Source organism: Thalassophryne amazonica, chromosome 2 (assembly GCF_902500255.1).
Source record: "Thalassophryne amazonica chromosome 2, fThaAma1.1, whole genome shotgun sequence".
Lineage (NCBI taxonomy): Eukaryota > Metazoa > Chordata > Actinopteri > Batrachoidiformes > Batrachoididae > Thalassophryne > Thalassophryne amazonica.
Genome location: NC_047104.1, coordinates 5,517,298 through 5,533,579, shown reverse-complemented (window position 1 = coordinate 5,533,579; position 16,282 = coordinate 5,517,298). Strand labels below are relative to the sequence as shown.

The following is a 16,282-nucleotide window of genomic DNA, read 5'->3' as shown; positions in this document are numbered from 1 at the left end:
CAGGCCGTGATGTCACAGACGGGTCGTTTTACCCGCCCATCATCTTGGGTTTCATGCTGAATTTGAACAAACGGGCTCCTCCTCCTCCTCCTGGTTGTACCAGACACGACTCCCCGGTTCTGCTGAATGACGCATCGCAATCATTAAGACAAAAGAAGTCACTCGGTGGTCAGCGCACGCCGGCGCTCAGGCGAGGCCATGTCAGAACTGAATCTGTGCCCATCAGAGTTTGTTTGATTGACACACATCTGAGACAAAAAGCAGCGAGTTCTGTGCGTCCACTCAAAGACTCGTCCCAGCAGCGTCGCTGTGGACGCCACAAATGAGCCGACATTAAACTTCTGGTAGTTCTTCCTCCTCGCTGAGGACACAAATCCACAAACTGACTCCAGTCACACAGCAGATGACTTTTGAACTCCCATGCTGCTGCACTTTTCATGATGGGTGGATGGTGGATTGGATGCTTGGAGCTAATGTCACCAAGCTACCGATACCTGCTAATAGCGCTAACATAATACAAACATAAACATGAAAACTTCACTCGATGGAAAACTCAAGACTAACAAGATGTACTACTGCAGATATTTATAATAAAATGCTCAGAAAGAACAAACATGGTCAAATCAAATCAATTTTATTTATATAGCGCCAAATCACAACAAACAGTCGCCCCAAGGCGCTTTATATTGTAAGGCAAAAGCGATACAATAATTACAGAAAAACCCCAACGGTCAAAACGACCCCCTATGAGCAAGCACTTGGCGACAGTGGGAAGGAAAAACTCCCTTTTAACAGGAAGAAACCTCCAGCAGAACCAGGCTCAGGGAGGGGCAGTCTTCTGCTGGGACTGGTTGAGGCTGAGGGAAGAGAACCAGGAACAAGACATGCTGTGGAAGAGAGCAGAGATCAATCACTAATGATTAAATGCAGAGTGGTGCATACAGAGCAAAAAGAGAAAGAAACACTCAGTGCATCATGGGAACCCCCCAGCAGTCTAAGTCTATAGCAGCATAACTAACGGATGGTTCAGGGTCACTTGATCCAGCCCTAACTATAAGCTTTAGCAAAAAGGAAAGTTTTAAGCCTAATCTTAAAAGTAGAGAGGGTGTCTGTCTCCCTGATCTGAATTGGGAGCTGGTTCCACAGGAGAGGAGCCTGAAAGCTGAAGGCTCTGCCTCCCATTCTACTCTTACAAACCCTAGGAACTACAAGTAAGCCTGCAGTCTGAGAGCGAAGCGCTCTATTGGGGTGATATGGTACTATGGGGTCCCTAAGATAAGATGGGACCTGATTATTCAAAACCTTATAAGTAAGAAGAAGAATCTTAAATTCTATTCTAGAATTAACAGGAAGCCAATGAAGAGAGGCCAATATGGGTGAGATATGCTCTCTCCTTCTAGTCCCCGTCAGTACTCTAGCTGCAGCATTTTGAATTAACTGAAGGCTTTTCAGGGAACTTTTAGGACAACCTGATAATAATGAATTGGTCTATCCATAACAACTGGTAGCCACTGCTAACGGGCCTCTGCTAGCAGGGTTCTGGACGTGGTTCAAGGCACAGCGACTGCACCAATTATTCAAGGGTGTCAAAATCCGACCCCTCGTCCATGTGGTGACACCTGGGTAAAGGATGAAGCAGGGGATTGCTTGTTGGGATGAAATACGGTGAGGACCTTGTGGCTGCTACAGTAACCATGAAGACCCAAAGGAACCGTGAGCACAAGATGGTGAAACAAGAAGTCCTCAACTGCGGACCAGGTGGAGGAGGTGATGGGTTGAAACCCAACAATCGTGAAGGCGGATGAAGGCTGCAGCAGGACCTCAGACCCTGATCATCCAGGATTCCCCAGCCATCAGACCAGACTAATGATCTGTCAAGAACAATGTGTTTGTCGGTGTGCAACGACATTCCCACGTTAAATAAACCCACACACAGGCATCTCTGGATCAACCCTGTATGTCAATGTCCCATCCGGGGATAATCTTCCTCACTACAACCATGGAATTATTCAGATGTTATAGAGGAGAAACGAGCTCTAAGCGACCAGTGGCTTTCCTCACTCTTCTCCTTCTTACAGTCATTCAGTTTTTGCGAACTGTTTACTCCACACAGATTTACCACAGTGTCATACTGTTTGTATTTCTTCATAACTGATGTAAATAAAGTCCAAGACATATACAGTGACTTGGAAATGTTCATGTATCCATCCACTGACTGTCTGAAGAAAACTGGCAATAAAACTAATTATTTACAGGTATTATACCAAAGTGATCCATTACATATGCAACCCATTATCTTGGCTTTCATATTTTTAATTAATTTATATCAAGTTGTAAAGATTTGCATTCAGTTTGAGTTTAAGGAAGATAATTTTAGAAATTTTTATACTGAGAAGCCCAGTTTACTTATTATTATTTAATTTTTTTTTGTATTTGAAATGGCATAAATGAAATAAAAATGTGTGAACTGCCAAGGGGCCCAATACTGTTGGAGGCTTCTTTATTTCATTACTTTGGGTCACTTTCTTTAGGAGCCAATTAAAGTAAAAAATACAATTATCTTGAAGTATTGATTATCAAAGATGATGTGCGACCAAGATTGAATACGAACGGCCGCTGGTCACTTTGCCTCAGTATCTTGTAGCTAATCTGACCAAGGGGTGATGGGCTCCCAGCCATTATAACAATGCTGTCGGAGCACCGACTGCTGGACAAATGATGTCATAACACCATTTCCCACAGTCAAAGTGTTTTTTACCTCCGCCAAGGAGGTTATGTTTTCGGTCGCGTTTGTTTGTTTGTCTGTCTGTCAGCAGGATAACTCAAAAAGTTGTGAACGGATTTTGATGAAATTTTGTGGAGTGGTTGGAAATGACAAGAGGAACAAGTAATTAAATTTTAGTGGTGATCCGGATCACGATCCGGATCCAGGAATTTTTTAAAGGATTGTTCACCATTGCGGGACATGGGGAATTTTGACATTCTAGTTTCTAACTCCACAAAAACAAGGCAGAAAGGCTTGAAAAAAATTAGGGTGTAACATAGTCAAATGTTCTATCAAACAACAAAGTTTGGTGATGATCGGATCCGGAATCCGGATCTGGTGATCCAGAATATGCAAAAATATAGGGAAAATAGAAAATGTGTCAGTGTGAGGTGACAAATGAAGCCACAGATGCACAACTAACACCAAACTGTAGTTGAATCTGTACTGATTCAGTAAGGTGTCATCAGATTTGATGTAGCTTCAAATGTTATGGAGCTAGATCCAGAAGAAAACCACCTTTACCGAAAAATCGTTTTTATACAGTAACTTTTCAACTAATAAAGACATAAAAGTGATTCCAAGTTCTAGTGGTATGTTTTCATGGTCAAGGATGTCAAATATAAAGGAAAGAAAAGTGTATGTATCATAGTTTTGGTTGTAACACTGAATTGTTGAATAGATCACTGTGCCAAGGAGGGAATCTCTTTAGGGTCAGTGACCCTATGGCAGGGGTGGCCAAGTTCGGTCCTCGAGAGCCACATTCCTGACACTCTTAGTTGTCTCCCTGCTCCAACACACCTGAATCCAATGAAAGGCTCATTAAAAGTCTGCTAACAAGTCTTTCATTGACAGTGTGTTGGAGCAGGGAGACAACTAATTTAACAACAATAATAATAATAATAATAATAATTTAACTAATAAGACAACTGATTTTTTTTTTTTTATACTTTGTGGTTTGTTACCTTTTATATGTCCCCTAGTGTACAGCACTTTGTTTCAGCTGCAGCTGTTTTTTTAAAGTGCTTTATAAATAAAGTTGATTTGATTTGATTTGTTAGTAGCTGAGAGTGTACCGGAGACCAAATTGAAAGTTATTGGTTAGCTGTAGCTTCCGATAAATATTCAGCCAGTTTATTGGTTTAGTATTATAAAAGATAACTTTTCAGTTAACTGATTTGCAGTTATTGAAGCTAACTTTTTGGTTAGCCGTGCCCACCACTGTTTTTATACAAACTGTTAACTGGGTTAAACCAGTTCATGTTTAAAAACAATATAAACAACTTAAATCTGGTCCAAACCAGAAATAAAAAACAATTAACAGATTAAATTAATCAATATAACTGTGAGGGGTATTGACACCCGCGCATAATACCGTTACGGCCACGCTGTCCCATCATGCCCCTGGGCCTCACAGTCACACTCTGAGTCTCGATCAAAACAGAGGCAGCTTTCAGACACAATTTTCTGTGAAAAGCACAAAAGATGGAAACCGGACACGTGAAGGGACGACCTCGCCTTTCTACACAGTCAACAGCGGCACCGTTTCAAAGACCTTTGTGTTGTCATGGACACCTGACACGCCTTTTACAGGATGGTTCAGGAAAGCACTGGACCAGTTCTGCAGCTCACAGGAACTAAATCCGGCCCAGGGCCGAGGGCGGCGGGTGCACGGCTCTGGCACCATAACTTCTTCAACACTTAACCATTTGATGACAAAACCAGCTTGAGCCACCGGGACAACTCCACTCCAAGGAGCACGCTGTGCAGGTTTCCATGACAACTGTCCAGCGGGGCCAAACTCTTCAGCGGGAGCACCATGTCCAAGGATCCAAAGGGTCGCACCACCAGGGTGCATTATTCATTCTGCAGTCGGAGACAATTGGAGATATTTTCTCATGATGTTGAGAAAACCAAGCATTTCACCAAGATAACAGAATGACCAAGTTCCCTGAAATCAAACTCGTCTACATGTTTGACATCACACTGTATCAGTAAGTTAACGGGTTAACAGGTTAATCATTTATTGTACAATAACCTCAGAGTAATTTAAATTATAGCAGCTTGAGTCTTGGGAGCCACTGCCACAGATAAGTTAACTCCCCCCCTAAAAAAAAAAAAACAATGAAAAATGACATATTCCTGTTCCTCTGCCAGGCTACAAACTCCAGAAACCACCGAAAGCTGGAAGAAAAACGAAACAACCACAAGGTGACGTAATCTGCTGGAACACAGATTATTTTGTTTTCTAAAGAGCATCAGTAAACGATCCCGTTCGGGAATGACAGAGGACCTGGCAGCAGATGGCACAGAAACGCTAGTTACCTGTGACCTCTTGACCTACAGAAGAACAGCAAAACTGCCTTTTTGTTAAAGGTGCATGTTGGGCAGTAAGTGATCTGGAAGGTGCAAAGAAAGAAAACATGGCAGACTGGTGCAGGGAGCGTCCCCCCAGATGGTCGTTTGTTCTGAGGGATGCAAATGAACGGCGTCGTTCCGATCACTGTGATATATACAGTCTGAAATATTCACTGAAGCAGGTTTTCTTTCTTCTAATACTGACTTTATACATTAAAAATAAATAAATAAAAATGCCCAGACCTGATGCTGACCTGAACACGCTGCTATATGTTCCATCTGGAAGGTTTCTAAGTTCTGTCAACAAAATACTGAATTCCAGGAGATGATGGTCGGAGGAGGGAAAAGAAAAAGAGCCAAATGATGCCAACATTCACACAGAAAATCCTACAGCTACAGGGATAAAACATTCTGAGGATCAGTACTCTGTTCACTCAGGTATGTGTGTTTGTGCATGTGTGTGTGTGAGTGCGCACCAGACCAAGGCTTCGGTATTGAATGAAATTACTGACAAATGAGCTCATCTGAAATGACATGAAACATACCACATGTACTCTTAATTTCCATTATGCATGTAACTGAGATTACCTGAAACAATCCCAGACATGACCAGCAGGTGGCAGACAGGTCTATGGTATTTAATGCGAAGTGGCTTCTGTGTGTGGGCTTGTGTGTGTAAAACTTCAATCACGGACAAACCAGGGAGAGCTGCCATTTGCCGTTTGGTGTGTTAATGTACTTTGTACCTGCTCCCAGACCACCAACAACCAGTAAAAATCTAAGCATAAAAATTCAAAAAGAAAAAATAATATAGCACCTTCAACTGCACCACAGACTAAAACAGTTAAATATGGTCTATTAAACATTAGGTCTCTCTCTTCTAAGTCCCTGTTAGTAAATGATATAATAATTGATCAACATATTGATTTATTCTGCCTTACAGAAACCTGGTTACAGCAGGATGAATATGTTAGTTTAAATGAGTCAACACCTGTGAGTCACACTAACTGTCAGAATGCTCGTAGCACGGGCCGAGGCGGAGGATTAGCAGCAATCTTCCACTCCAGCTTATTAATTAATCAAAAACCCAGACAGAGCTTTAATTCATTTGAAAGCTTGACTCTTAGTCTTGTCCATCCAAATTGGAAGTCTCAAAAACCAGTTTTATTTGTTGTTATCTATCGTCCACCTGGTCGTTACTGTGAGTTTCTCTGTGAATTTTCAGACCTTTTGTCTGACTTAGTGCTTAGCTCAGATAAGATAATTATAGTGGGCGATTTTAACATCCACACAGATGCTGAGAATGACAGCCTCAACACTGCATTTAATCTATTATTAGACTCTATTGGCTTCGCTCAAAATGTAAATGGGTCCACCCACCACTTTAACCATACTTTAGATCTTGTTCTGACTTATGGTATGGAAATTGAAGACTTAACACTATTCTCTGAAAACCCCCTTCTATCTGATCATTTCTTAATAACATTTACATTTACTTTAATGGACTACCCAGCAGTGGGGAATAAGTTTCATTACACTAGAAGTCTTTCGGAAAGAGCTGTAACTAGGTTTAAGGATATGATTCCTTCTTTGTTATGTTCTCCAATGCCATTTACCAACACAGTGCAGAGTAGCTACCTAAACTCTGTGAGATAGATTATCTCGTCAATAGTTTTACATCCTCATTGAGCACAACTTTGGATGCTGTAGCTCCTCTGAAAAAGAGAGCCTTAAATCAGAAGTAGGGATGGGTATTGATAAGGTTTTATCGACATCGATGCCATTATCGATTCTGCTTATCAATCCGATTCCTTATCGATTCCCTTATCGATACCTCGTGAATTTTGTACTAAAAGTAGGCTTTACAGGTTTTCTATGTATTTCCTTGAGTCTTAAAGTAAATAAATATGAAATTAGTCACTGTATCCTTGACCTCTGGACATAAATAAAAATAAACAGAACTGTGTTTCGCTTTGAAGTTATTAATTCAGACTGAATTCTATAGTTCTATCTTAACTTGTCAGAGAGCCGCGCAACATTTGGAGCTGTGCGAACAGGACAGAGGATGAGTCTCGTTTCTTTCTCGCAACAACACAGGAGTCCCAGTTAGTAACTTTAATACGCACAAAAGTGAATCACAACTCATATTCAGGGATGAAAGTGGTGAAAAACAAAAAAAAGCTGAAACCCAAAATTACCCCCAACACCACCTGCACGAAAATGTTTGAATTCTAGAAGCTCTGAAATGCAATCTGGGACTATTCCAGACAATAAACTGTAGTGAGTGCTGAATCCATTTAGGTGAGAAAAAAAAATACAACTTTCCTTATTCAAATTCATTCCAGTAGTATTCTGCTCTTACTAGGATGCAGCAGTTTTCTAGTTTGGCAGAAAGTTCTGGAGGAAATCACTGAAGAAATTAACACATTGAAAATATGGTTTGACTGAAACAAACTGTTATTAAACTTAAATAAGACATGGATGAAATGGAGGTGTGAGAGTCACTAGGTGTTCACAGGAAACATTTATTTATTTCTGTATGTATTTATTTATTTATGTTAGTTGATATTATATATTTTCTGTTGTGTTTCTATTCAGGTTCTTTTTGTCTCTTTCTCTAAAATTGTATATAATAATAATTAGATTATTAATATATAAGCAAAAATAAATTTAAGGAATATTACAATTTGAAAACAAATGCACCCGAACGTGATGACGGCTGCAAATGCTAAATGCTAACTTTTAACATTGAAAATGCCATAGATATGCTAACGTGTTAGCATCGCTCCAGTTTTTAAGTTATAAAATACATCTATCAACTGTTTCAGAAGACCATAACAGGTCGGTTTAACACAGAAAAGGTAAATAATACTCACAGACGTATGCTCTTTAGGGTTTTAGCGGGGGAAAATTAAACGAAAGAAAGAAGCATTGCTTCAATCTGCGAACCATCACTTGACCCAGCTATCTTAGCTAATTATAGGCTAATCTCCAACCTTCCTTTTCTCTCAAAAATTCTTGAAAGGGTAGTTGTAAAACAGCTAACTGATCATCTGCAGAGGAATGGTCTATTTGAAGAGTTTCAGTCAGGTTTTAGAATTCATCATAGTACAGAAACAGCATTAGTGAAGGTTACAAATGATCTTCTTATGGGCTCAGACAGTGGACTCATCTCTGTGCTTGTTCTGTTAGACCTCAGTGCTGCTTTTGATACTGTTGACCATAAAATTTTATTACAGAGATTAGAGCATGCCATAGGTATTAAAGGCACTGCGCTGCGGTGGTTTGAATCATATTTGTCTAATAGATTACAATTTGTTCATGTAAATGGGGAATCTTCTTCACAGATTAAGACTTAGACTGCTGGGGGGTTCCCATGATGCACTGTTTCTTTCTCTTTTTGCTCTGTATGCACCACTCTGCATTTAATCATTAGTGATCGATCTCTGCTCCCCTCCACAGCATGTCTTTTTCCTGGTTCTCTCCCTCCGCCCCAACCAGTCCCAGCAGAAGACTGCCCCTCCCTGAGCCTGGTTCTGCTGGAGGTTTCTTCCTGTTAAAAGGGAGTTTTTCCTTCCCACTGTAGCCAAGTTCTTGCTCACAGGGGAACGTTTTGACCGTTGGGGTTTTACATAATTATTGTATGGCCTTGCCTTACAATATAAAGCGCCTTGGGGCAACTGTTTGTTGTGATTTGGCGCTATATAAAAAATTGATTGATTGATTGATTGATTAATCACAGAAATCCTGTACCCACTTTCCTCAAATCAGCGAGTGTCAGTGCTGAACTTCATTTCGTATCTCTGTTACTGGGCACATCCTGACTGCTCTGTCCAGTACATGCGAGTGGTTTTTAATGGAAATACATTTGCCGATAGCCGATAAATCAGCCGATATTATTATTATTTTTAAATGAATAAAATATTCTTTTTTGGACCCTTAACAAAAAGGTATGAGCTAAAAGCTGAAGCTTTGTCCTCATATTGATTAACTTTATAACAGATAAGAATTTTCAAGTTCAAAAAATGCAATCAAGAATTATACCTTTGTGAAATTAGCAAATACATATCCTTAAAAAGAGTTGTGAAATACATCTGATCTTGTACCTCTTGTTGCTGCAACTTAGATATAGGTTCAGGATAAGGATATAGATCCTTATAAACTTGCTTGTATGTTCTTGTCAGCCGATCAGTGCAGTGTGACGGCGAACTACGGGGGCCGGTGATGAACACATTTAAGCAGGGGTGTAAGCAGCTCTCAGTTGAATGGAGTCAGAGCTCCATCTACTGGACAAACGATGCAAGGACATTTTACATTGCCGACACAAACATTATTTCAGTAACTGTTCTGTTTCTGAGAAATTATCGGCGTTCTGTCGGCAAAATTTCGGCTGATAGTGAGTACTTTGAAAAGGGCTTATATTGGCCGATATATCGGTCAGGCTCTAAAAATAATACAACACACATTAAGCAGTATAACTAGAGTACTAAAAAGCTGGGTTGAATATAGGGATGGGCATTGATATTGACCGTTTTGACCGTTGGGGTTTTTCTGTAATTATTGTATGGCCTTGCCTTACAATATAAAGCGCCTTGGGGCAACTGTTTGTTGTGATTTGGTGCTATATAAATAAAATTGATTTGATCTGATTTGATTTGACTTTGGGTCATGGATGAACGGCACCGCCAAAATGAAACGTTGACAGGAGTAATATTTTTGGAGAAATCAGGGATATTTGGTAACAACAGTGCACAATGGATGTTGCTATCACCATTAATCGTCCCTGGTAACCAGAAAAGCTCTGAACAAAGGAAATATCTCAACCATACCAGTTGTAAAACATGACAACAACTAAATGTGCCAAATAATAAATAAAAAAACTATTCACAAAACTTTCTCATTTTAATTTCCTGCACTTTCAGTTAAAATCATTGTAGAAACTTTGCATAATTTATTACCACCCTTCAAAAACGGATTAATCTGGTGAATAACAGTTAACCAGTCTTGAATATATATATATATATATATATATATATATATATATATATATATATATATATATATATATATATATATATATATATATATATATATATATATATATATATAGCAATGATTCCTGACATTTCTTTATCAAGTCTTTATCACAAAGAAATGTAATCACATTTCTTTATCAAGTCTTTATCACAAAGAAATGTAATCACATTTCTTTATCAAGTCTTTATCACAAAGAAATGTAACTGAGGATTTATATTTAACAGTTTAAACACTGTGGCACAGGACTGGACAGAATAGGGTCCCCTGAGTTTAAACATAAACTTCATTATAAATAACTATAATATTGCCAACAACCAACCCAAGCTCATCACACTGACATTACTCGGATTCACTGTGTCAGATCAATTGGCATTTACACAAAATTGACTTTTTGTCCATTTTGGTCCTGTCTAGCTGGTGATATTGTGACCACTACTATTGGAGGCCTCTGTATTTCTTTACTTTGGGTCACTTTCATTAGGGTCCATTTAAAGTAAAAAATTCAATTATCTTGAAGTATTGATTATCAAAGATGACGTGCAACCAAGATTGAATACAAACAGCCGCTGGTCACTTTGCCTCGGTCTCTTGTAGCTAATCAGACCAAGGGGTGATGGGGTCCCAGCCATGCTTGACAGCATTGTAAAGAATAACAGAGAGACCTCTGCTGGACAAACTATGTAATGACAATATTTCCAAGTGTTTTTCCGCATTGTCTATTCAGTAAATTAAGAATTTTCATGCCAGCAAAAATAATTATGATACCCATCTGTCTGTGAAAGGCTCATATCAGCTGATATTTTCAGTGAACTGATATACCAGTTGGGCTCTCATTACAAGATGTTTGCATTTATTATTTGTACATTATCATGTTAACAAACAGGAAGTGATCTTATCTATTCATTCACTCACTGAATTTTACAAGCTACAAACTTCAGGAACGTTTTCCAAAACATGAAAATAAAATCAAACAAACAGTGAAAGAAAGTAACTATTAGCTGACTAGTTGCATCCATTAAAATTATCTAGTAGTTCATGAACTATCTAGTTGATGGAGAACTGTGTTTTTTAAGTAAGTAAGTCCCTTCGGCTGCTCCCTTGTTTTCACTCGGGGTCGCGACCGCAGATCTGAGGTGGATCTGCATGTTGAATTGGCACGTTTTACACCGGATGCTCTTCCTGATGCAACTCCGCATTACTTGGAGAAATGTGGCAGGGTGGGGTGGGTTTTTTACCTGACGATAATATCCACTGTAGAATTTGCAGGTAAACCTCAATGGTCTGGTTGCTTTGTTTAAACCTTATCCGGTACAAAAACACCTTCGGGGTTTTTCCAATGAACCTGGAAAACTGGTTCCAGCCTGATGCATCATTCTGTGTGAGTCTCAACGACTTCCACAAGATCACATGGATCTCCTCTCGATAAGCTTTTCTCTGTATATTTATTCCATTTAAAAGATCTCAACCTGTTATGTGGGTAGCGACAGAAATGGCAAAAAATAAAAAGAATCCGGTTAAACTGGTCTGCAGCTCACAGGTAGATCGCTGAGGGTGACGTGAAAAAAACAAAAAAAAACGGTTAATCAACAGACAACTACAGCTGAAACAATTAACTTACAGACAGAACATTCACACAAACACTTCACACCCAGGTTGGCACTGGTGACCCCCCAGACTGAGTGAGCAGGTTTAGTCCATCCCATCCAGCTTATGTAAGAAATAACCCAAAAACATGAAATGTTATCATCTTGTAACTCGCTGAATTAAAAAGGGACATTATGAGGCCGAATTGATGAGGTGGTGGAGAACTTTTACACAAAATATCAACTGAAAAACCACTTTGGTTGCCTATAGAATAGCCCATACTCGTTCTTGCCACCTGCTGGATGGTTCGAGAAAACTGGATTGATTACGGGAAATTACAAACAGCTGTGTTTAGGCGCGGTTGTTTTTCTGCCATTTGCTGAACAATGATCACATGAGTGCACGCCACCCACAATGTGTGCGCCTTCACGCTAGCTAACAAGCTAAACTAGCAACTTAAAGGAGAATCCTAATGCGTTGTGCATGGGCAAATATGGAATGAAATACACACCTGAATAGAGAGGTAAAAGAGAAATTATGAGGAAGAACATGGCTGAGGATGATACTTTTCATCTGTACTACGAATTAGTGACGCTCTGCTTTCTGACAAACTTTGAATATGATTTCAAAACACCTGATAATAACAACAAGCTGACTTACAGGTTTGAAGCACTCAATCGAAAAAACAACTTTGTTTTACTTAAAATATGTAAAATACCACAAACCTGTCTACTACTGACACCTGCTGGACAGCTTTGGAATACGGATCCAAGCCAAACTATGAAGCCCATATTTAAAGGCTGCAGTCCGTATGTGCACGTACAAGGGCTGTCAATAAAGTATAGGTCCTTTTTATTTTTTTCAAAAACTATATGGATTTCATTCATATGTTTTTACGTCAGACATGCTTGAACCCTCGTGCGCATGCGTGAGTTTTTCCACGCCTGTCGGTGACGTCATTTGCCTGTGAGCACTCCTTGTGGGAGGAGTCGTCCAGCCCCTCGTCGGAATTCCTTTGTCTGAGAAGTTGCTGAGAGACTGGCGCTTTGTTTGATCAAAATTTTTTCTAAACCTGTGAGGCACATCGAAGTGGACACGGTTCGAAAAATTAAGCTGGTTTTTGGTGAAAATTTTAACGGCTGATGAGAGATTTTGAGGTGATACTGTCGCTTTAAGGACTTCCCACGCAGTGAGACGTCGCGCAGCGCTCTCAGGCGCCATCGTCAGCCTGTTTCAAGCTGAAAACCTCCACATTTCAGGCTCTATTGATCCAGGACGTCGTGAGAGAATAGAGAAGTTTCAGAAGAAGTCGGTTTCAGCATTTTATCCGGATATTCCACTGTTAAAGGAGATTTTTTTAATGAAAGACGTGCGGGCGGATTGCAGCATCGGCTCGCAGCCGCTGCGACACTCCGCCGCAGGAAAAACACCTCTGTTGGAAGCCTTAAAGACAAGTTGGAACATGTCCAGCTGTTAAACAATTTCTCATATACTCACTCCACTGAAAGCCATCAAAAGCCGCCTGGATTTTACAAATGGTTATCAACCGTCCGCACGTCTTTCATTAAAAAAATCTCCTTTAACAGTGGAATATCCGGATAAAATGCTGAAACCGACTTCTTCTGAAACTTCTCTGTTCTCTCATGACGTCCTGGATCAATAGAGCCTGAAATGTGGAGGTTTTCAGCTTGAAACAGGCTGACGACAGCGCCTGGGAGCGCTGCGCGACATCTTGCACCGTGGGAAGTCCTTAAAGCGACAGTATCACCTCAAAATCTCTCATCAGCCGTTAAAATTTTCACTGAAAACCAGCTTAATTTTTCGAACCGTGTCCACTTCGATGTGTCTCACAGGTTTAGAAAAAATTTTGATCAAACAAAGCGCCAGTCTCTCAGCAACTTCTCAGACAAAGGAATTCCGACGAGGGGCTGGACGACTCCTCCCACGAGTGCTCACAGGTGAATGACGTCACCGACAGGCGTGAAAAAACTCACGCATGCGCACAAGGGTTCAAGCATGTCTGACGTAAAAACATATGAATGAAATCCATATAGTTTTTGAAAAAAAATAAAAAGGACCGTTACTTTATTAACAGACCACGTATGTTCATTTTTATCATTTCTTCACCTCTGCATGAACTTAATATCACCGACACTCAAAACTTGAAAAAAGCAGCTGAAAACACCAGAATCAGATAAACACAACAATACTTTTTCAGGGGGTCAGAAGAAGAAAAATGTGGAAATGAAATTACAGACAAACTGTAGCTCAGCTGATTTACAGCCACAGATGTTGAGGAAACGTTCAGAGATACAGGAACGGAAGAGAAACAACCTGAAACCTTGGAGCGGCTGTAAAACCACCGCGCGCGCACACACACACACACGCACACACACACGCCGCCTCTCACATCTGTAAAACAGACCTCAAACATTCACTGGCTTCAGGGTGCCAGTTAGCGTCCACGCGGTGCTTCTGCAAAACTCAACCGTTCTCTGCTGCTTTGGTAAAAACAAACGTTAGACACAAGAACACACACATTCTGGTCCCACCACAGTCATGTGCTCCTGGCAGATGATGGTGTTGTGGTCTGTCCCATGTCCCCCTCTCATGTCCTGTCCATTAGTTGTCATGTCTTTCTTGTGTTCCACTTCAGTTTTCAACCTTTCTTCACTGGATTTTTGATCTCGGTCAGTTTTTGGGTTTCCTTTAGTTTGGTCTTTGTGGCTTGTTTTAGGTTGTAGTCCCCCCGGGGCTCTTTGTGGTTTGGTGTTTCACGCCGTCTGTCCCTGTGTGTGTTTGTGGACATGATCCTGTCACTTGGTGTTCCTTCACAGCTGTGTCTCATCACAATCACTTCACCTGTCTCACCTCACCTGTCACTATTTAAGTCTGTCCCTGTTCTGCCTTTACTGGAGTATTCAGCTTGGGACTCTGACAAGGACAGTCGCATTCCTCCACTCTCCTCTCCTCCTCTGTGTTCTCCATCTCTGCTCCAACCTTCAAAGTCCCAGCTTCACCAGACTGTGAATTCTTGAAATTAAGATTTGGATTAACCGTGGAATTGATCATCTGGTCTCTCAATGCTATTGACGCCATATTTTTCGATAAGGAAATCAGGGCTGGGAGACCCTGCGTGCCCTGATGGAACCTATCCAGTGGGCTATGCTCTTGACACCTGAGAGAAATGAAGCGTGGCATGTGTGGCTCCATTCTCTGCGGAAGACATTGAGGATTAATTTCTATTCATTTTTATGGTGGCAGGTTTGGCACTGATTGGTTTGTGCATTGCCCTGACCCACAGGAATATTAGCAAGATGGCTGCTTTCAGAATCTCATCCCCTCATCTGTCCATCATGGTTAATGAGTTGGGCAATGCTGTGTAATATCACTGCGTGAAATCTTGAACTCAAACACAAAATGGAGACCATCTTGGAGCATATCGCTGCATTGCAAAGGAATGTGCTGTTGAGGACTGGAGAATAGACTTCAGAAATTTGGACTCAAGACGGTCAGAGGTGCAGTAAATGGAATTCTGCATCTCTCCACCTAACATCAACATGGCAGCCTTATCGGCTCCTGAAGGTCAAATGCCCTGCTCTTCCTCCAGAAGGATCTACGGCCTTGGTGAAGGAATTTGGCTCTCCCTTCTCATCTATCTACCCCCTGCAGCCTTCACCCACTTTGCCTCAATTCGGATGACAGACTGCTTCAAGTTTAGTGCACATAAACAATGTCAAATGTATATGTGTCGTCTTTAATTCTGATGTGTGCCATTATTCTCTCTCATTTCTAGAAATCTGGCCAATTTTCTTAAATCCTCCAAACCGTGACTATCCAGGGTTGGGACCAGGAAGCAGAGTTGTAGTCTTACACACCTCTCTGCAGCTTCTCTCTCCCTGCCATCCCCTCATTACCCCATCCCCGTAGAGATGGTGCCTGCTCCCAGACCACCAATAACCAGTAAAAATCTATTTAAGCATAAAAATTCAAAAACAAAAAATAATATAGCACCTTCAACTGCACCACAGACTAAAACAGTTAAATGTGGTCTATTAAACATTAGATCTCTCTCTTCTAAGTCCCTGTTAGTGAATGATATAATAATTGATCAACATATTGATTTATTCTGCCTTACAGAAACCTGGTTACAGCAGGATGAATATGTTAGTTTAAATGAGTCAACACCCCCGAGTCACACTAACTGCCAGAATGCTCGTAACATGGGTCGAGGGGGAGGATTAGCAGCAATCTTCCACTCCAGCTTATTAATTAATCAAAAACCCAGACAGAGCTTTAATTCATTTGAAAGCTTGTCTCTTAGTCTTGTCCATCCAAACTGGAAGTCCCAAAAAACAGTTTTATTTGTTGTTATCTATCGTCCACCTAGTCGTTACTGTGCGTTTCTCTGTGAATTTTCAGACCTTTTGTCTGACTTAGTGCTTAGCTCAGATAAGATAATCATAGTGGGCGATTTTAACATCCACACAGATGCTGAGAATGACAGCCTCAACACTGCATTTAATCTATTATTAGACT

General features: G+C 40.6%; 1 protein-coding gene across 1 annotated transcript in view; it reads right to left on the bottom strand.

Annotated features, from left to right (window-relative positions):
* Positions 1–14,696, bottom strand: part of LOC117501484 (CD82 antigen-like) — a 59,520-nt gene extending 44,824 nt beyond the window's left edge. Inside the window, exon 1 of the mRNA XM_034160384.1 lies at positions 14,620–14,696. Coding sequence (XP_034016275.1) covers positions 14,620–14,696 — 77 coding nt within the window. The remainder of the gene's footprint in view (positions 1–14,619) is intronic.
* Between the last annotated feature and the right edge of the window lie 1,586 nt (positions 14,697–16,282).